The 23426-nt window shown below is 37.9% G+C and overlaps 1 protein-coding gene across 1 annotated transcript in view; it reads left to right on the forward strand.

Moving 5' to 3' along the window:
- LOC150079465 (dual oxidase-like) overlaps positions 1-23426 on the forward strand; it is a 177149-nt gene that overhangs the window by 77549 nt on the left and 76174 nt on the right. Inside the window, exons 5-10 of the mRNA XM_090383907.1 lie at positions 10491-10695; positions 10892-11058; positions 13935-13995; positions 16678-16774; positions 19146-19224; positions 19356-19452. Of these exons, the coding sequence (XP_090240033.1) occupies positions 10491-10695; positions 10892-11058; positions 13935-13995; positions 16678-16774; positions 19146-19224; positions 19356-19452 (706 nt within the window). The remainder of the gene's footprint in view (positions 1-10490; positions 10696-10891; positions 11059-13934; positions 13996-16677; positions 16775-19145; positions 19225-19355; positions 19453-23426) is intronic.

Below are 23426 nucleotides of genomic sequence, written 5' to 3' on the forward strand. Positions count from 1 at the left end.
TGAATGAATAGGATGAAAAGTTGATTGAACAAGTTCGGAGTTGTGGCGAGTTGATGGCTGATTACCGCATATTTCTAACGAATTTGCAAAGAGTTGAAATTATAGTTGCCAATTCGGCTGGTGGATGCACTTGTAGAATAGGTTTGCAGCCAAAATGGATCTCTTCATCCTGTTTCCAGCAATGCTGGAAATGGGATGAATAATTTAATTATTATCGTAGTTGAGGATATTCTTCTCTCCTTCCCTACCTGCTGAAAAGCACTACTGCGTAGCCTACAGTACTGTATTTGCACGGATACTGAATAAAATATAGCGTGCGTGTTTGAAGAGTTTCGTATGTTTCATTACCAAATATTCAATTGGGGGAAGCCTAATTACGTTGTAACAAGTGGTTAGGATTATTTAGTATTCTAGTAGGTAATGCGCAGTTTGTTACATCATTAATGACGGGAATACCCAGGCATTAGTTCTTATTAAGGACATAAAATAGTGAAAGACTTGTATTAAGTACCGGCGGAGCATGGAGTTTTTTTTTTTTTTTTTTTTTTACTGCACCAACCTCCGGATTCCTGTCATGCTTCCTAACTGTGGGCGGTCTCTTCAAGTAACCCATTTTGGCTCAGACAGGGAGATGTGAGACAGCGACATATTAACTGACTTCGGACTAATAAAACTCCGGTCTTCATCCATGTATCCTGAGATTTTGTTAGCTCGTAATCGGAAATGCGCTCAGACTTCTTTAACGAGATGTTCTCGGGTTCTTTCAGTCAATTAGTTGATATTATATCAACCAGCTGGCAATTTTTTATGCCTATAAATTGCTGAATGTCAGCCTCGGTCTACTCCCGGAACCAGTCTACTAAGTTATTGTACAAAGGATGACTAATCTCTACTGGGTTCACCTATAGTCTATGAAGTCTTAGCAATTACTCGACGATCAAAATTAATACCCTTTCTCCGCTTTAAAGATCAGGATTTTCATTTGCTTCGTGCCATCTCATTTATTTTTCTCTATGGGGAAGCTCCAGATGGGCCAATATTTAAAACCATTTGCTATTAAATACCTTTTTTGGAAAACTTGTTTATTAAGTAGTCCAGGTCGCTGTAGTATAGTGGTCAATGCGAAAGTGCAGTAGTACTTGCATTTGAATCGACCATGGTTCTAACCCACGTTGACTGCTAAATACTTTTTTTTCCTTCCTTTTTTTCCCCCTCCTCTTCCGTAGCCCCGTTCTTGTATTCTGTCTTCTACACTCGTGATCATGTGTTGCCATCCCGGATTATAGACATGATTTATTTTATTTTTTTTATTCTTTCGATGCGCTCGTCTTAACTTTCCATATTTTATTATTATTTTTTTTTTATTCGGCTGATCACCTTTCTTTTTCCTGAAATTGTAAATACTATTCCATGTCTAACTTATGATCTAATATTACTTTTGTGCTTGAAAAGCTATCTTTTGAGGAAATATTGTGTTTTTGTTGTTTTAATCCAGAACATTAAAAAATAAATTGTTTCAACGAATGTTTGAAACGGCCAGAACATTAAAAAATAAATTGTTTCAACGAATGTTTGAAACGGATTCTTTGAACTAATGACTTTGTTTCGCTTAAAACTTGAGGCGCCTGACATTTTAAGATAAACAATATTTCGAACGAGGTTTCTTGCTACGCAAAATGGGAAAAGTCAGCTATCTTACCCTTTTTTTTTTTTTTCCCCCCCCGGATTTCTTTCCTGCAAACTAATTGCAATTTTCAGTAAATTATGTATATTCACCCTAACACAACACCTTTTATAGACATTGATCAGTTTTTCTTCTTTCTACAAAATGAGTTTCTACTTTATTTTAATCGTCACCTGATAGCCGTATGTCGACCTTGCTATCAATATTGTGCTTTAACTTTTCTTACAAGTATATGATGTGCAGGGTTTGTGAATTTTGATTAGAATATACCTCGTTCATGTTTTTAAAAAATAAATTTTTACAGTGGCAGCAGATCTGCATTTTGATAATCCTGCTCAACTTTTTTTTTCTTACTAAAAAATGTAATTTTTTTAAAAATAAACTAATTTAACTTAAAGGTTTCGCAGAACTTTTCGTCCGAAGTTTAAAAAATAAAACACCGAGGAAGACAATACTGAATTTTTAAAATATATTTATGCTTTCTGTACTAAGTTGTAGGCCTATTTTCAGTGATCTAATCTAAAACCACTTTTCGAAACCAGATTTTTTCATTAGTAAAATACCATCAGTAAAATATCACTTGGGTATTAAACTTTTAAGAGGGGGAGGGGCTTCAAGAGAGCTTAGTATTCACCCAGAAGAGCTGTGACAGAAGGTTGAATCAAACACCGCGTATTATTACACTTTTTCAACATAGTCACAAGAAAAAATGACTTTTTTCCCCCGAATTCTCAATGCACTTCCGCAGGCCAGTTGTAGAAACAATTTGCATTTTGGTAATAATGATCAAGTTTTTTTACTAATTACTAAAAAAATTTTTTTAAAATAAAAACAACTCTTTTCAAACAACGTTTGATAGCAGAAATCACCTCATCAGCAGCAAGGTGTTTTCCACGAAGAAAGGACTTCAGAGCAGGAAAGAGGAAGAAATCCGAGGACGCGGCAATATTTTGGTTTTTCCTGGCACATCGACAACTTTTCATGAGCACATTGTGCCATTTTCTTCTGGTAAGGGGTCGGAAGTCTGGTAAACCATCTAGCAGACACTTTACTCATGTGCAAGTGTTGATGGATGATGTTCACCACAGACCCAACACTAATTTGGAGCTCTGCATCTAGTCTTTTGGCCCTAATAAGGCGGTCTTCCAGGATTAATACCTCAATTTTTGAACACTTAGTTGCTGAGCGTCCTGGGATTTCTTCATCGTGCATTGAGGTTCTTCTTCCACATCTCAGTTGTTTGTACCAACGTGCAACAACAACACTATAGGTAAAATTACCTGGGCAGTCTTCTCCATATACAGCAAGCGACCACTTCTTCGTGGATTGCTTTGGATGTTTTGCCTTGCAGAAAGAGGAACCGAATCACTTATCTCTATTCCACTTTATCCATTGTGACATTTCACTTCATCCAGCGCCGCAAAGGGTAAAAAAAAAAAAAAAAAAATGTCAGATCGAACCAAAATTTGTGTGGTTGCTATAGAGATTTCAAGGTAACAAACAAAAAATTCATCTTGCTATCAAAACCGCTGGGTGAAGATCTTCATGATATGATTGTACCAGAATGGATTATACAACCGTTTGAGCGTGATGTATCTCAAGATGAATTTACTTTACAAGAAGAGATAATTGAAATGACAGAAGATTGAGGCCAAATCAGTATTCCAAACTGAAGGGCACGTTTCCTATTGGAATAATGAAGATACGCCAAATGGCTGAAGGATATTATCGTAATTTAGGATATTTATATATCAAATACTATAGAACGGGCCTTTGCTAACTTTCCCCAATTCTTAGTGGAAACTGGATTCAGCCATATTAATAATTTACTGATAAAAGTAGGAAACAGGCTGAACATATCAGAATGTGGGGACCGAAAGATCAAATTAAATAATTTTAGCACGGATACCGCACAGTTTATTGCAAAACCATCAGTCACAATTGTCTCATTAACAATTAAAGATTAAAATGAATATATAACGAGCTGTGATTTTTACGAAACTAAAAATGGCAGTAAAATAATTTTACCATGTTTTTGTTATTAAACTAAATTCGTAATTGGTGAATAATCACGAACTGGTTGTTACTTACATGAGTATTATAATTATTTTATTTTTTAATTAATTGCCTATAAATCCATCCATTAAAATTAATTTGTGCATTTTTTTTAGATGAGGTCGACGAGGGAAAAATGTCTTTTTTAAATGAGTAGTCAAATAAAAACAGTTGGGAACCCTTGTTGTTTAGTATCACTGTTGTACTTGGTTCCTATTTGACTGCCTGTAGCCTTTTTGTATCCTTTCCTTCTTCTGTCATGTCCGTCACCATTGGCCTCTTGCATCAACAACTTGTTTCCAACCATAAGATTGCCGTTGGCTGGTTGTTATCGGATAAATTCCGATAAATCAGACAGTCATAAGTGAAAACCCCAGTAAGGTTCCAGTTTCTGAGCTATTCATGCTGGGACGTCTAGCTCTGGCATGAATATCTAAAAAAACTGAAAAATAACAATGATAATGAAATGTGATTGAAAATTCAGATCTAACTACAGTACATTCATCATCGTTATTTCGCCCCCCCTTAAAAATAGCCTGGATCCGCCCCTACAACCGTATTTTGTACATCTGGTTTAAATACTTGCAGGGTACTACATAATACAGTACAGTAATAAATTTGTACTATTAAAGGTTTCTTTTTTGAAGCGCAAAAATCATAGCTTTTTTTTATTTAGTTAGTTTCATAGCTGAGTAGATTGAACAACTGATCAAGGTGGTCTTTTTCCACGCAGTTGATAAGGGCGTGGTTTAAGGGCGAGGGGGGGTACATGTATTATGGGACAACAGACTTTCCGCTTCGCATAGTTAAACTCAAAATTCCCCACTTTTACAGTGGAAAATTTGGCCGGCCGGCCAGACAGACCGCCCGACACACACACGGTTAAGACCGCCGCCCATGGCTGACCTGCATTTTGCTTCTCTGCAATGGCATCAAGGTCGGATAGTTTCGTGACACCAAGCTATACGAAATAGTAGAGCTCAAGAAACCAAGTCATTTAACTCTCGTACATATAGAAAAACTACAATTTCCCCGAATATCCCTGCAGGCAGAAGGGAGTTTTCATTTATTTGCCAAGGACCTTCTTTCTATAAATTTATAACTAATTGTTCCAAATGGTTCGTCCATCAATCTACATAGAGAAAGTGCTTTGGGATTTCCCTTTTAATATGGAGCGATGAACTCAAGGTCGTCATGAATCACGCAAGGAGATGGGGAATATGAGTGGATTTTATGCTAAAATTTCTTCCTGTTAAATAAAATAAAGTACACATTTCGAATCCGTACTTTAAGTTGAATTGAAAAGAAGTATAATTATTGAAAAGACGAAGCATTTTATACCAGTTCAAAGTGAAACTTATTTCTGGAATAGCCATTTCAAATGTTTTCTCTCTTGAAAAATACTAGGATGGAATCCTGCATTGTTAGTGATATATTAGTAAGAGAGTGTTAATAAGATTCTCAGTGTGACGTGTTTTGCGCGTGCACCGTGTTCGGTCATTATTACGACGAATTCTCACTATAAAAATAAGAATGTCTTCATACGCCATACTGCTGACACACGTCGAAGAATTTAGTCTATTACGAAACAGCTGTCATATGCTTTTTTTTTTTTTAATTGCAGGCCGCTTTCGATATTTTTTTAAACTTACACTGGTGCATATGAAACCCATCTTCGCGTATTTGCATTACTAAATGTCGAATTAGACGCATGTTATGCGGTTCGCCATCCAGAAGTAGGCTTAGGTAGTGTTCAATGAGAACGTGACCTCTTGTCCATAAAGGGAAAGAGGAGTGGTGAGTCGCTGACAGGTCTCCCGCCGGTAATATGACTATATTAAATGGCCAAGTGAGATTTGAAAATGACAGTTCGTAGGATTAAAAAAAAAAAAAAAATTCTGCATTAATAATTCAGAATACTGATCTACATTTTAAGACGTAGTGTTTTCCAGTCACGTGTTGTCTGATGTGCTGCCACCTATGGAGACTTTAAATAAAAATATATAATACGACTTTGGCCTACATCTCGATACAGATTGGATTCCCATTAATCAATTGCTCCTGAGATATTAAGGTTCTTTACTTAAGAAGCCTGTAGGCACCCTATATTTATTATAATTATTGAAAAGAAACTGTATAAATTGTTTGACAACTGTACATTAAGTCGTACATTTCTTAAATAAATGATAATAGAACAATCAGGAAGATTAAACACATCGAAATTATCTGACCTAACGTCTCAATAATTAACCACGTCTGCCTTGTTCCATTTTAAGTGCATTTCTCGTTTCATTATTGCGCATAAACGCGCGCGTGCGCTCAACAGATGCATCAGGTCAAAGACGCGTTAGCCCGCAAAATATGCTGGCAATTGTTGTTTGGTCCTTGCACAAGGCGACGTTTTACACAAACGTAATTGTCGAGTACGCGGCAGAACGCAATCATTTTGCGTTGGTGAAGTGTGTGATCTCGGATGGCATTCCCGTATGCATCAACAATAATTTACTGATCCACCTGTACACTAACATTTTTTTCATTGAGTACATTTTAATATAGCTTCCGTTACCCAAATTAAATTAATCCGAATCAATTAGTTTTATTAAAAAGACAAATCAAATTGGTTGATTTCAACATTTAGATGCAATAAAAATAGGAGTGGCACAAAGAAGCAAAGAGAAAACAAAGATGGAGGGAAATACAACAGAGAAGATGGAGAAATACACAGGAGGATAACAAACAAATGAAGAAGGTAGAAAGAGTGGAGACAAAGAATGAGATGTAAATACATAGAAAAAAAAATACAGCGAAAGAAAACAATGGATACAAATAAATAGAAAAATAAAATGCGAGAGAGAGAGAGAGACGGACAAAAAAAAGGAGAGAAACAAAAGAGAAGACACATAGGAGGATGAAAAACAAACGAAAAGAGACAGAAAAAAGGTCGAGAGAAAGAAGAGACAAAGGAAATTGAGAGAAAGCAGGCAGAAACAAGACGAAGGAAGTTGAGATAGGGATAAAGGAGGAAATTGAGAGAGAAGAGACAAAGAAAAACGAGACGAAGGAAGTTGAGAGGGAGAAAGGAGACAAACAACGAGACGAAGGAAGTTGAGAGAGAGAGAGAGAGAGAGAGAGAGATTCTTTAAGAAAGATGCCACAGACTCCATTTATTCCGCATCTTTCGTGTTGTTTTTGGTTCTCATTTCCATGACCCCATTTGTAATATACACGCACATTCCAACCCCCCATTAAAAGTCGATCACGGACACTGGAAGGGATTAAAGTTGGAGGTTTCTTGAATGGCTACTTCTCTTCCACCTCTTATTACTAGACCTACATCCTCACGGCAAGATACCAGTTGTAAGAGACGGCCTCAGGCTTGCCACTCACAGGTCGCTGCAACAAAAACAATGCACAAAGGAATGGCGGAAAACTTATTGTCGATATTTCTCCCCTTGTACCACTTGTCAGACTATCATCACTGGCTTAAGGACGATTGATTCTTCCATTTCTATCCTAATGGAAAAGTAGTGGGAGACTATTGTATTGATGATGGGTCGGAGTGAGGTTACCTTGTTTTTGAAATGTCAAGTTTACATTAGCAGACTCAAGGTTTTTGTTGAAGGAACTGCTCTGTAAAAATAATAGCCATAAAAACATTTTTACTGTAAAAGAATGCGTCGTATTTTGTTATTCTGTTTCAATTTATACCTCACATTTGTCCTGGCTCAAAGTCTTCATCGGTTGCTTTTATTGGAAATTTTAGCGGTGTTGTCGTAACAACGTAACGTGATACAACACATGTTGAGATGAAAATGAACACTATGTATTTGATCCACGTTCGCGCTTCAGTGCTAGGGAAGAAAATATGATTACGTCACAGCCACGTACGAAGCTACTTGGAATGCTACAAACGGCGAAGCGTATTGTAAATATGTACTGAACTGCGTTTTATTTATGTTCTGGAGTCAGCAGGTAGGCAGTAATAACATTCTGCTTACAGAACACGTCTCCCAGAGCATCGACAAATAAATGTTCTTAATATAGATTGCGGACGATGTAGCTATACGTGGGTGTTGAAACTCAAATAGCTGACTCTGCATTGAACCTGTAGGATTTATTCTAAACACGAAGTACAGAACAGTACAAACGCTAATATATATCGGTGTACAGGATACATCGGTGTACTGTACGTAATATTATCTCTCTCAACAAAAGTATAGAATTTGAACCATAATAGTAGTAATAATACGATAACAATGCGACATTTGGTTACTTTTCTCGAAATCACAGAGCGGAAAAAGATTTCCTAAATACAGTATTCTTATCGTTTATATTTCTCAATGATTTCTCGAAAGTAGCTTTTGTAAAACGCCCAGAGACATGATGAGGCGTTTTACCTTCTGGGGAATCGCCATCTGGAATGATCGGATAATGATGGGTCAGGGAGAGCCTTCGGGCGGTTGCTTCTCACGAAAGGGTCATGGTAAGAGCTCATACGCTTAAGGCAGTCGAATTCTATTTCAGCCGAAACAGGTAAGCCAGCCCTACACGGCAAGAATAAACTCTAAAGTTTGTGCTGTGTAGGCACAGACTTTTAAAGTTTATGCTTGCGGTTCATCTTTCTGCCGTTTATGGACTCTTTTTTTTTTTTTTTTTTTAGCAAAGGCCATTTCGCCTCACAAACATCTACAATTTACGACAGGATAACACAGTGGTTTTCAACCGGGGTGCCGCAACAACATTCCAGGGGTGCCATGTAATTTGGGTTTAAGTTATTTAAACTTAATTTTTTTATTTATTTCATTATAAAAAGGTGTACTGTATCCATTGTATCTTTTTAATGTTGTGGTGATCTTTAATTGATGTTTATTTAGCACCTCTACATAAAGCATAAAATTATATAAATATATATAATTTGTATTATGAATTGTAATTTTGTTTATAATTATATTATTATAATAACTATCATATAACATATATTTTTTAATATTATATAAACAGAATCGGATTATTAAAAGATCGAAAACCACTGTGTTAGATATTTCCTTTGGCCTAGGTGTGCCGTGAAAAAAAATTACTCGGACACTAAGGGCGCCGTGAAACGAGAAAGTTTTTAGGAACCTCTGGGATAACACGTTAGTGCAGCGGTTCCCAAACTGTGCGCCTCAGGTCGCCACAGCGAATTCACAGGGGCACCGCGGAATATTTTAAAATTGAGGGGGAACAGCGATACTCGACATCTGTCAGACACCACTAATTCTTATCTCCACTTCCTTTCCCTAAACACCTTGCGGCTCCCAGGCTTGCCTGATAGCCCCAGTAAGTGTCTCTGGTTATAAAGTTGTCCCTGGCGCGCCTCCTCGTGGCCAAGGTTGGGAGTCAGGGGACCAGGTGTCTCCCCTGCCCCCTGGCTGCGAAGTCGCCAGGTGCCGGCACTCAACATAACACACACACACACACTTGCGGGCCTTGGCTTTTTGCCTTTTCAGGTGCTACAGCGGTAAATAGGGGGAACCCTGGAGACCGCAATTAAAACAAACACCTTGACCTTGACGGACACCGCGCGAACTACTAGCTCGAAGTACTTCACAGTTTCAACATTACTTAAGTTGTTTGGACCTAACTACTTAATAAGCGGAACTGTTAGGTTTTTTTTTTGCCTAGGGGCGCCATGAAAAAAATTGAGACACCAAGGGCGCCGTGAACCGAGAAACTTTGGGAACCTCTGCATTAGTGTATCCATATATTCTGCATTTAAACCTCATTTTATTAGCAACGATATATCGTTAAAATCGGTGTGAGTTTGGATTCACGATACGAATGATATTCTTATACAGTACTGTACTTTAATCGGTACCTACTAAATTGCTGCTAGCACAACTTGGAAAGCATAATAAATAAATTATCGATATTTTGGTTGTTATATGTCGCTAGTATCGATATGATTTTCTATTACCATATGGCTGACATATCGAAGTACAGTATTTATTCTAATTTATTTTATTTTTGACATCTATAGCGTGGCAGAATTTAGCCATTGCGGTCTCAATTATCAATTAGGGAGAGTGGGCTGCGAAATAATTACTAAGGTGAGAGAGAGAGAGAGAGAGAGAGAGAGAGAGAGAGACCACACTTTCCCTCGGATTTTATTACCTTGTTCATTGAGAACTAGTAATAAAATCTCGCCTACGTGTGTAAACATTATACGTGAAGATTTCAGAACGTTCCTGGTATTTATTTCAAGCCACTCATGTCATGAAAACTTCCAACAAAATTTCCTAGACGCGTGTCTTTGAGCGGTTCCCGCTAATGTCTTTCTACCTTTACCACAGCTTACACTAATGAGTTAATTGTGATAACAGGCACGAACTTATTTTTGTACGTGTAGGGCCGACTGTAATCTCAGTAGTGATCAACTGGCCGACTTGGTTAGTATTTGTCTAGTTGCTACAAGGAGGCAAAGCTGATGTAATAGTACTATTATTGTTCATTTGTGAAGCCATGTGTCGCTTGTTTTTCTTTTGTTTCATCCAAACATTTCTAACCTTTTTGTGTAAAACCAACTCTCCTCTTTTCCCCCAATTTTATTTATTTTGACTAATACCGCTTAAATATTTGGCCCTGGTTGGGAAGAAAAGATCAGACAAGAAATATTTCATATTTCTCAGCATATCCTATTTCTTTCATAATATAAATTTAATACTCAATTATTGAAAATTTGCTAATTTTTTAATGTTTTGATTTTTCACAGATAAATCAGATGACCAGCTGGATAGATGGCAGCTTCGTGTACAGTACCAGTGAAGCTTGGGTTAACAGTATGAGGAGCTTCGAGAACGGAACATTTCGAACAGGTGCTACTATAAAATTCCCACCGAAAAATTATGAGAGAGCTCCTCTAATAAATTATCCACCTGCTCGTTACCTCGGGATGCAGAATCCAGAGAGAATGTATTGTGAGTTCCCTTTTTGCTGCACCTTTCTTGCCATGTAAGAAGTTGATTTGTTAATTACGCTTACGCTGTCTCAGTTACGTCTGTATGAAGTAGAATATTTATTTAGAGCGGAGAAGTTACAATACGATGTCTTTTTTTACTAACATGGTTACGATATATATATATATTTTTTTTTCATCTGTTTTTCTCTTGGCAGTACTCGGAGATCCCAGAACTAATCAGAATCCTGCTATTCTTGCATTCGGAGTGGTGTTCTACAGGTGGCATAACCTTATTGCTCAAAGGGTGCAGGAACAACACCCAACATGGACTGATGAGGAGATCTTCCAGAGAGCTAGAAGATGGGTCATTGCCAGCCTTCAGGTAAATAAACACTTCAGCGTTTTGCATCTTGCTTATTTAAAACAGGTGGCGCTAAATTCAGAGTTAATGAAAAGGACGGTTCAGATTTTTCGTTCTACCTTATGCTTGCTTAATAAACGAAGCTTAAACTTTATCAGTCTAAAAAATAGCGACCCCCCCCCCTTTTTTTTTTTCCAGGTCGCACGTATTTTGGAAAATAAATCGGTCTGGGCATGTCTCAAGAAAACTTTCTCTAGCCAGATATAAATTAACTTCAATGAATCTCTGACCTTATTAACCACACTCTTTTTTTTTTTTTTTTTTTTTTTTTTTTCCGGGACTGTACGACGACTCAGCGTTTTATAATTTTAATGCTTTTTATAATTTCTTGTTAACTATGACTGTAACCTGGCAAACTTTCCTTTTTTGTTTCTAGTTGTAACACGCTTAAGTTTTCTTGCCACAAGCCCTGTTCTTGTAGCTTTTAATGATTGCAAGAACGTTCGGCAATAATTGAATTATCAATAAATAAGCTAAATATTGCATATTTGAAATTATTCGAATGTACGAGGGGTTTTGGAAAAGTAAGGTAAAACATTTTTTCTCTCGATGATGTTTAATAATACGAAGTTGAAATTACACACCAAGAAATAAGTGAACATGCACTACTTCTCCACAAATTCTACAGTTTTTTATTGATGCACTTGTCCCAACGATGGATCAGTTTATCAATACAGTACCAGTACTGAAGAAGTCCGTGCCCACACGCAGTAACCAACATCGCACAGCCTGATGAACTTCCTCATCCATGGTGGAATGCTTTCCTGAAAGGTGTTTTTTCAGAGGGCCGAACAAATGGAAGTCTGAAGGCGCTAAGTCTGGGCTGCAGGAGGGGATGTGACAGTTTCCCAACGATTACGGAGCAATCACTCGCGAGTGGTGTACAGTTGCGTTGTCGTGCAACAAAATCACACCGCTTGTCAGAAGTCCTGGTCGTTTGCGTCGAACGTTGGCTTTCAGTAAAACTGTGCATTGATTGTTCCTCCCTTCGGCAAGAAATCCAACAGAACGCCTTGGCGATCCAAGAACACTGTGGCCATGACTTTTCGGACACTGGGAACAGTTTTGAATTTTTTTGCGCACAGGAGATTGTGGATGTTTCCAGATCATGGAGTCTTGTTTGCCCTCCGGGGTAAAGTGATGAACCCACGTTTCATCTGTTGTGACTATGCGAGCGAGAAAGTCCTCTCCTTCGTCGCTGTATCGCAACAGGTTCTCCAGACACATCCCCATGCGTTTTGTTTTGTCCTCTGACAATTGTCGGGGCACCCAGCGGCAGCACACCTTTCGAAAGCCAAAGACATCGTGAACAGTCTACTTACTCACGTTCACTATTTGTGCAATTTCACACAGTTTCACTCTCCTGTTTTCAAGGACGATGCCCTTAATGCGCGAAATGTCTCCGATGTCGATCTTCGATGTCAACACGGCCCGCTTTAAATTCATAGCACCAAAAACACACCTGCTTCTTTGTCATCACCTTTTCACCAAACACAGCAACCAGTTCACGGTGAATGTTACTTGGTGAAGACCCTTTTGCTTGCAAAAAAGCGAATAACTTCACGAACACCTGTTTTGAACCACACTCGCACGGTAGCCGCCATTTTGAAACTGGAATTTGCTGTGAGGTGACAGTACCGCAACACTGCATTGGCGGTGTTTTTGAATGTTATTAACGGGTCTATCTGTCCACCGCGTTTCATCTCATTCCCTTTCAGCATTATTAAGGGAAAAAAAAGTGTTACCTTACTTTCCGGAAACCCCTCGGTATAAAGCGGTGGCTAATATACACTCGGTGAACACTGAATTGTGACTACCCCATGCGTAATGGTCTGTGTTACTTATCTCACAATATAAAAAGCCGAACAGCTTCGTACTCTAGAGTAGTGGCGATTTGCATCTGGTTGTGTCAAAGTGATAAAGTAACAATTATGGAATGTAGTAAAGCTAACACGGAGTTTCAAAAGGGCATGATCGTGGGAGTATGTGCGTCAGTTGCTTACGGCCCACTGTAGTTAAGATGTACAAAGCCTGGTGTCGAACGGGTCAAACTACCTCCGCCGACAGAACTGTAAAAGATTACGCAAGGTAGTTGTTCATGGTGAGCGAAGTGTGCAGCGCGTTGTACGGGCTCAACGGCAGGTCAGTGTGCAACAGTTAACGTCGCAATAGAATATCGGTAAATGCAAGAACAATATCCCTAATGACGATGCACCAGACACTCAGACGTATGGGGTTCCAACCTAACAGACGCCCTCTCCTCACTGCTGATCATCGTCGACGAATGCTGTGGTGTCAAGAACACAGTAGTTGGACTCTGGAGGAATAGAAACAAGTGTGCTGGTCCGACGAGTCCAAATATTGTAGCAACACTCTGAAGTATGGATGCCTTTGTGTGTGGTACAAGCAACACGAATCTATGGATTCACTGAGCATGGTGCCCGCTATCCAGGCAGGTGGCAGTGGTTGCTTAATATGGAGCAGATTTTTGCTGGAAGAACTAGGACCCCTGGTGCGTATGACCAACGCACCAGGGGTCCTAGTGCGTATGACCAACGTTTCACTGGGGAGATCTACTGGCAGCTCTTAGGAGACCATGTGCACCTTACGATGTTGCGTTTTTTCCCAGGCAGAAACGATCTTACGTTCTAATGAAGCATAGATGTTAGGTGCGCGAACAGCGGCTGTTATCCATGCGAACATTGGTCCAACGCGGTATTAGATAGGTGGTCGCAACTTAGTGATCACTGAGTGTATATTCTTGTAGTGAATTCGTTGTTAGATTTAATTTTGAATAAACTGTGTTTAAGCTTTTTTTTTCCCCTTCTCTCTCCCAGAGTATTGTGATGTACGAATACTTACCAAGGCTACTCGGAGAAGAACTTACTCCATACTCTAGTAAGTATTAGTTTTGTTTCTCAAAAATATACACATGATGATGTAAAAGTACTTAAATTCTGCTGTTAGATCTCACTCTTAAGCATCAAGTTCCTCTTGTCGAGACTGGTTCGAATCTTGCCTTGACAGGAGAAAATTTGGGTTTTTATTTATTTTATTTTTTCACATCGTAGTCTAGTTAACTGTGTCGGGAGAAATTCCATTCCATCCTCTCCATGAAAACTCAAAAACAAGCAAATCAATATTAGAATAATTTACAGCCAAGATATTCCGTATTTCAGAGCTGTTTGTTTCTTTATTTAGAATCGATAACATAAATCCTGATTACAATACATACACCATCAGGGTTTCGAAGTGTAAAATTTCTTTTGAAAAGAACGTTCTCAGAATAATAGAAGAGAAAGCAGTTAATGCGTAACTCTGATCACTAAAGTTTAATCACTTAATGGACTTAATTAGTACCACAAATCGTTATACCAATTTGTTATTTCAAAATTATAAACTAAAATGTAAAACTGTTAAAATAATAAAATGAAAACACATTTTACGAGTAGATAGATAATATTCTAAAGTAGGTAGATACAATCCGATGTAGATGGTGTCTGATATACAATTCCATTTTTATTTTTTTGCTGCAAAAGTAAAGCATAATTGAAAACGGTTTATGCTTTGATTTGTAGTATTTTTAATACCATTACGACAAACACAACTGATTGGGTTTGTCATTACTGGATGTCTTTAAACTTCGATGACAGACTGTCATAGTTTAACTTGCTGCGATTTGCGCACGCTCTTGAATGTTTAACAGTTCAGTGCTTACCTTTTTTTTTCTGTCACCGACACGTTATGTACGTGCCAAAAATAATTCGACACCTCCCCCTCCCTTATTAAGTTAATGGAAAATGCAACGATACGCAACTTCCTCTGTTTCGGGCTAAAACGTAATTTTTTTTTTTTTTTTTTAATTAATGTACTATTCCTTTGGCGATACTCACTGTGGAACGCTCTGGGTTAGTTTTTCTTTATCTGGAAAACAACAGAATAGCAATTGGTAATCTTCACATCAGTGACTACCTTGATATATAAAAATAACAAAATAGGGAATGAATTATCAAGCCAAGTTTTCATATTAAAAAGAAGCTGAAACTTTCGTTTTTGGCTCCAATTTGAATAACGAAAATCTTCCTTTGGCATTCGTAGGAAATTTCGAATTGTATGTATTAAGATCGCAGTAATTCTAAAGATTTTCAAGTGAACAGTACGATATTCAGATCTTAAGACTTGAATATCATAAAGTGCTACAAATCATAATTCTGCAACACCATGGATTACGTAATACACAAATAAGAGTTACAATTACCGTTCGTTAACTAACATTCGTTATTTTTGTAGGTCCCCACATTTTCTTCCAATTAGAAAATTACGAGTTTATCCAGTGTATTTTATGACTGCGTTAAAAAGTGGAATAAATTATTAATGTCCTAATTAGAATAATCATTTGTTGAAATATTTCAGTCAGACTGGTCGTAAATGTTTAAATTTCGTAATGTAAAATTCTAATGTGTTCCTGTTAGGGAAATTCTCATTTGGATTCTAATTGCGTTTCAATGTGGCCATTAAATTGTTCGTGGAAATGGAGAAAGAGAGGAAAATACAAAATACTCAGCTAGAAGAATGTAGTGAAACCTGCTCTAATGGGATGGGGGAGAAGAGTTAGATGGAGGAAATAAACTTCTTATTTAACTAAATCTTTCCCGCCAGAGTATGTAAATTGAATTTGATTTCATCAACGGCTGGAGAATGTTAGCTGTGCTTACGAAATTGTACTCAGCACGGTATGGATGCTTAATTTACTCCAATATGTTGGTTTAGTTACTAAAATATAGAGTAGAGGCAAAAATTTGTGAACACAATTTCATTGTATCCGAAACTTTCTAGAATTATTTTGACTTATATCCTGTGCGTTTCCTCTCAAGAAATCCGGTAGAGATGTGTGGAGAACGAGAAAAATGCTGGTTAAGAATATTGCGGTCAAATGGATTGAGTGCCTCATTTAATTTGAAAATGGTGTCAGGCCTTCCTTGAAGTTGTGGAAGCATATAATTTTCTGACATGACCAAGAACCATTGCTACTTAAAGGCACAGCAGTTTATTGAATAAAAACATATATTATATATTGACCTTTTCTGTATCTCGCGGAGATTTGTATGCGGGTCCGGAACCCCACATCACTGAAGAGTACGGGTAACTGAATGAATAAATTTTTCGATTTATTTTTATGTAGCAGCAAGCAGAGTCGCAGCGATATACAGGAGACAGTGACCCCTCTCTCACCCCCCATCCTTCCAAAGAGCGAGTGTTTTTCAAGGAGAAAAGGTCAAAGTGTGGTCCTCACGTCGAAATCATCATGCATCGCTATTGCCAGTAAAAGCATCTTGAAAGACAGTTAGTCATTGAAATACAAATAGAAGTGATGAAAGAGTGACCGCAAAAAAATCAGCAGTGCAAAAGTTTTCAAAAATAATTATTTTAAATTTTATTTAAAGAAATTTTATAGGTGAAAGTAATTTTTTAAAAAATTCTGTGGGGGGGGGGAAATTGATAATTTTTAGCATCACAGGACTGCTGTTTCGTCCAGTTATTTATTCAGTAATTCTATTTAAAAATATTTATATAAAATAGGCTATAAGGCGGACCTACATCCAGGAATCTGTCATGTATTTCAGTCTGCTGCCTTCCGTTTTGGACATACTCTAATCCCACCAGGTCTTTACCGTAGGTGAGTGTAACCAATATTGCTATTAACATAAATTACTTATGGTATTATTTACTTATTTTGTTTTAAACATTCAAATTAAAAAAAAAAAAGATTACAGATTTTCAGTAAATCTCCTAAGAAATATTTCTATCATACGCGAAACGGCACAGTCGTAACTTATCGAGAGAGAGAGACTTAGAGATGCAAATAACTGAAAGTGGTTGCACGCATGATGTACAATTTTTTGCTTTCGGTCGCGAGCCACTGTTTAGAGTTAAAATTTGTTGAAAGAATGATTGTCAAACTTGTCACGCTTCGGAATTTGTATGCTTTGCACGCGAAGGACGCAAAGAACATATATTGCTAATGTCTATTGTTGGAACTATTTAGTTGTCAACAGGCCTTTTAAGAAGCTTAGTGACTAAACATCGAACTGAGGAAACGCAAAACTTGTGAAAGTCAAGGAGACGTTTCCACAAGATGATGAAACATTTATGTGGCAACGATGAAATTTCTTTACTGACAAGCACGAAGTTTAATGCGTGGTCATGTAGCCAAACTGTAGATTTATATAGGAAGTGAATGTCAAGAAATTCCGCTGCCTTGTCAGTTATTTATCATAAGTGATTACAGAACTTTCTTTGTCGTGAGATTTCGTGTCCTATTCAAAGATGCATTTAGGACCCTTATCAGGAGCTCCACAAGAGCTTTAAATTGATTGTTTTCTCGCATCTCCTCTCGAATTACATGGTTATGTGGTACGGTAGTTATACCACTGGTGCCGGTTTATGATTCGCGCAAATATGGTCCACAGACATATGTAACATTGATGGATTAATTAATTCATCAATGTTATGTGATGTCTTGTTGCACCATCATGTACGTGTGAACTGGTAAGACCCGAGAGCAGTTTGTACGTCCGATCATCTTTGATTGTAAAAATGTCATTGATTGGTGTGTACCATTTACGGCAATAAAAGCAATGGAAGAAATAATAGCAGAGTATAGATTATCTAAAAACTTCGCGATTATAGCTTTTCTATAGTCAGATGCTCAATCCAAGTTGTTAATCGTACTTTCTGTCTAATTGTTAGAAGGTGGATCTTACGAGTATGTAGAAGTCTAGAGGAGGAGGGATCAGACGACCGATTCACTCATTTATTACACTTCGGAAGAGTTATATAAATTGAGTCACAAATTAATCATTAATATTAACAAATAGGTAACCAGGATTGAAATCACTCTGAAAAGATAATTTTGCTTTTCTGTGCGATTCAGTTAGCATTAGTAATGATGCTAAAAAGCAAGCTTAGACAATATCAGCAAAAAACAAAAAAACTTCCCATTTCACCCATCTATTCCCTCCAAAAGTTTATCTAGTTCTTCCTTGAATTTATTTAAGCTGTGAACTTCCACAGCGACAGATGAAGTTTGTTCCAGCAATTAACCACTCGCTGGCTAAAGGCAAACTTCCGCACATCTGTTCTCAACTTGAATTTATGCCCCTTCAAGTGCGTAATCTGAGCAAGCGGAAGAATCCCATCAGCATTGAGCCTGCTCAATCCATTCAAAGCCTTAAACACCTCGCAGGTGCCTTAGTCTGCAGACTGCAATTTGCAAAAGTTAAGCCTTTCTTGGTAAGAGCACCCCTTTGTTCCCCTCACCAATCTCGTTGCCCTTCTCTGTACTCGCTACAGCAGCTCTACATCCTTCCTAAAATAAGGCCTCCAGACCTGTACGCAGTACTCAAGGTGTGGTCTGACCATTGCCTTATACAAAGGGATAATCACCCGTACTTCGTAGTATACTGTGTGTGTGTGTGTGTGTGTGTGTGTGTGTGTGTGTGTGTGTGTGTGTGTGTGTGGAAATTATTGTAACTGCCTTAGAAGAAATGTTGGAAGGACAAGTCCTTTGGAAAAGGCCGTTTTGCAAATCCCATTTGTTCCGAAATAGGTAGTAACTTCTTTTGGGGGAACATTCCTTCATGTTGCCAATAGTTTGAGTGTATTCCGTTACATTTCTGTTATTCTGTTACTAGTATGGTTTCCAAATTTATGTAGCATTAGCGAATATTAATTCTTGACTCCCTCGTTCACACTGAATACTTTCTCCCAGTAATCGCATCATATTCGGTAAATCACGATCAATTTTTGCATGTTTTCCTGACACGACTTTTTGATTATTGGTATTATGAATATGGTGTTTAATAGTAGGAAAAGTGTAATGCTATGTTACAATCCATTTACAGTTGCGGGATCCAAAAAAAAAAAGCAAAAAGCTAATAACACAACGCACATTTTTATACTTTTTTTTATGTTTTGTTTTTTTAAAACGGTATCGTTACAATATCTTCCTTCCGTGTATATTTTTATTATTTTTTATTTTTTTCCAGAGATGCCCAATGCAATTTTACTTGGCCTAAGAGCGGATACAAAGCTGTCAGATTATGCTCCACTTGGTGGAACTCAGAGGTAAAATAGCGAATAATATTATTGTAAAATGGAAAGGAAAACTATTGGGAATTGTCTTTAAGAGACCCACATTATTATTATTTATTTTTCTTCGGAATGAAATGTTCACTTTTTTTTCTCTTTCTCTCCAGGAAGTGTTGGAAGAATCTGGTGTGGAAGAACTATTGATGGGGATGGCTTCTCAGCTAGCCGAGAGGGAAGACCACGTGCTTTGTTCTGACGTCAGAGGTAAGATAATTTTCTGTAATCGTATTATTTTTTTTTTTTTTAGTTGTTTGTAAATAGCAAAGGTCCATATGGTTTTATCCTTGCTTCTAACCGCGGTTTCATTTTAAGATATTCACCTGACAGATGCAGTCGGCAACTCTTCATAGAAGCACTTGTGGAAAGGTTGCAACTTTAGGTCATGTACTATGTGGGAGGGGAGGGTCCTTTTGGTAAGTTGTCAATCATTTTTCGTGCCAAGCAGTCAAGGTATCTCGAGCAATAAAGCCATTTCAGAACTGGGTCGACAAACAGTGAAGTCGTTAAGCGAAAGTCTTGTGTGAAAAGGGTGTTCACTCGTCGCGAGTTATTTAACTATACATCCCCCCCACCATCTTCATCTTGGAGCTGGAGGTTGTGCAAACACGTTCTACCATTGTCTGAGTGACAGTAGCAGTATTTCACCTCTGTCTAGAGTAGCGAACTGTTTGTGCACGTCTGAAACAAAAGGGACGATCTGTATTGGGAGAAATTATAACTACCAGTGGAAGCGGTCATACTTAGTAGGCAGTTTTTAAAACTGTCTACTGGGGGCCGTCGATAAATTCTCGACTTATAATAGAAAGAAGCAAGACAATCCAATTACTGTATATACAAAATTTATTCAACATATTCGCCTTCCAACTCTACACACTTCCTACAACTATGTTCCATCTTTGTAAACGCCTCAAATAGAAATCGAAATACTGCTGCCCAAAACAGGCTTCTGTTGCTCGTATGACGTCATCCTTTGATGCAAATTTGATATCTTTTAAATATTTTTAGATTTGATAAGAGGTAGTCCCAGGGTGCAAGAGCTGATAAATATGGGGGATGATGAAGCTAGTTCAGCCAATTTTGCATGCTTGTGTGTGTGTGTGTGTCAGAGCAGTCCTCGAGTGAGCTTTTGCATTTGGCCTTCAATTTCTCCTTCTGTTTGCCTAAAAGTGATGAATAATGCTCAGCAGTTATCATTTTACCCTTTTCCAGGTAGTAAAACAATCTCATCTTGTCCCGAAAGACAGACATGACTTTCCCAGCAGACGTCTGAGTGCAGAACTTCTTTGAAACGGGGACTGAGCCACTGTGCCTCCACTCCAACTGTTCTTTGGTCTCCAGATCTTAATAATTGGCACCTTGTTCAAAATGGTGTAGAACGGCAATTGAAGACAGGACACGTTGTCACTTTTGATCAGAATTCATACATTTGAGGACGCATTTTGTAGACAGCTTCCGCATGTCCAAAATTCCACGAATCCAAGACGTTCAGTGTACATTCTTAGTCTACGATAGCCGTTTAGCAGAAAGTCGCTTATCAGATAGCACTGGTGTAACATCAACATTTTCAGCAACAGTCGCAAAAACTGGTTCTCCTGTCTTCTCTGCATCCTCAGTGCCAAAAAACAAGACAAAAAAAAAAAGTCAATTTTCCAACCCACCTATTTGATGGTTGAATAGCATAGACCTCAACGTATCAGCATGTGAATTTCCTTTGGTGTTTTTCCCTGCAGTTTCTCCTACAGTAGGCATGTCAGAAAGAAATACTGTACGTGAAAATATTTATTTCAGCAATGGTTGGAGGACTGCGTGTGGTTCACCAGTGTTGCCAACTTTTACAGGTTAATTGTTAAAACTTTCTATAAAAATGAGGGAAAATGATAATACCTAAGAAATATGCTAGTATAAAATGAATAAATTACAGGAATCGTCATAAATGTTGCTGGTCATGAGTCGAATATTTCTATGCAAAATTCATTTTTTTTTTGTTTAATGGCACCAGAGCTGTCGCTCATCTGTTTGTTCATTTTGTCTGTATAAATGTGTTTGCGGGCTGAAAAACACGAGATTAATCAAACTCTTTCCACTGAAATCTAACTACGCCCCGATTGAAGAGGACTTCAAAAATTTTTCCAGCCTTCGACGAGAATCGAATCGAGGATGCAAGACTGCTCCCAGACGAGTGGTAGATTGCAAACCCAGACTTTTCCAAACGAGCGGTAGAATAAATTTAATTTCTCCTCCCATTACTTCTTTTCAGTCAAGTGTTTAATCGTGACAGTACAGCAGTATGTGTTCCTTGAGCGATGTGGTTCAAGCCCAGCTCGCGTGACTACTAAATACGGTACTCTTACTTGTATTCTCTGTCTTACGAACTCCAGGCCTTATGTGGTCGTCCCTGGGGTTATTTTTTAGAATTTAATTTTTTTTTTCGAATTGAATTTCAATTTTTACTACTTTTTTATTACCATGCCACTGGATATAATTGACGCTTGTAATTTCTCCCCCCCCCCATCCAAGCAAAGCTAATTAAGCAGAGGTGTAGTGTCAACACAACTATTGCTAAGGTTGGCGATTCGTTAGTAATTAGCAACGAAGAACTTGGTTTTTGGATCCTGCAACTCGTATATAACCATTAGGTGTAGCAGTCCACGCAACACTCTACATCTTTCACGGTCGCATTTCGAGACTCGATTAGTTCCATCTGGAACAATGGATGTCTCGCCCATCTCAAGGTGTAAAGAGGAACCTTACCCGCTCAAGCAAGTTTGACAAGCTTGCTTGAGTGTGCCTGTGGCTCGCTTTTGAGATGGGTGAGGCAACTCTCATTTGTGCCAAATGGAACTAATCGCATCTTTCATGGTCGTATCGTGAAAATCATCTTCAGCTGAAAGAGGTATAAACAACTTTTGTATGTCATGTTTGTAGACAATACTGACACAACAATTCTCGTCCATTTTGTATTTGAGCATTAAAGGAAAGAAAAAAAGAAAATAGAGGATTGTTCATTATTTGTTAGAAACGAAGTGTCCGTAACTCACAACATATGTTTCACGCTATGTTTAAGAATAAGGAATCGTCACTTTGTGGTAAATAAAACCAGTTATTTAATGCACTGGATACGACAAGATATGAGTGATGCTTTATTTCTAGGTTATCCTGTAATAAAATAACATCTACAAAGGAGCTTTTGTTCGTATAGTATGTACAGATGCTCATAGTTCAGGAAGTGACTATATATTTTTCCTGCATTTGCTAACATATGTCGCCTGAAAGAAAAGCAAGTGGCCCAGAGAACTGGGGGATCGAAACTCTACCTTATTATGGAAAAGACAATCTTTAAAGAAACTCAATCGGAGGCTATGGAGTTCTTTTAGCGCTTGTGTGAAATAGTCATTTCTTCATCATTGCTTGCAGTATATTTTGGAAGGGTGGTAAAATTATTTTTATTACATTAATACTTTTCCAATGTTACTGTATGTTTATTCCTAAATCGAATATATTATAGTATAGAAGTGATTTGTTTTATAATAACTATAATACGACCATCTGAAATCCGGAAAGAACAGGTGTCAATGTTGAATCTCCAAGATTCCAATATATACCAGTAACGAAAACTACAAATTCTGGGGTTCCCCTGTAGGATTTTCGCCCCCTCCACCTGTCTTTAAAATACATTCCGAAGTAACTGTTATAGTGGCGGATTGGTAGTTTCGTCATTCACGATAAACCACTACTTTGATTATAGTGCGACATTTCTTATATGAACTAGCGAAAAATGATCAAAGCGGTGTATGCGTCCCCCCCCCCCCAAAAAAAAACCCCTACAGCATACAACGTCCTTTTGGCAGAATTCATCCCTGTATTAAGGAGCACCGGTTGTTATCCCACATCTCGTAGTCTGACCTTTAATGGAAATAATCGGATGTGGAAATTTAATAACGATAGATCCCCTCACTCGACCTGTTTGCTGTAGTATCGCATAATAGATGCTGCCATTCTGATTTCAAAAACAAATCAATTTTCGCAAATAATTGCTTTATCGTTATAATATTCCTATCGTAACAATTTTTTTTTTTTTTTTTTTTTTTAAGGCGTGTTAGTATGTATACATAATGCGCATGTAACAACTGGGTTCCAAGTGGACGAATTTTCTTAATTTTTGTACATAGGCCTTTTAC

The sequence above is a fragment of the Mastigoproctus giganteus genome, chromosome 10 (genome assembly GCF_048544385.1).
Source record: "Mastigoproctus giganteus isolate SK-2022 chromosome 10, ASM4854438v1, whole genome shotgun sequence".
NCBI lineage: Eukaryota > Metazoa > Arthropoda > Arachnida > Uropygi > Thelyphonidae > Mastigoproctus > Mastigoproctus giganteus.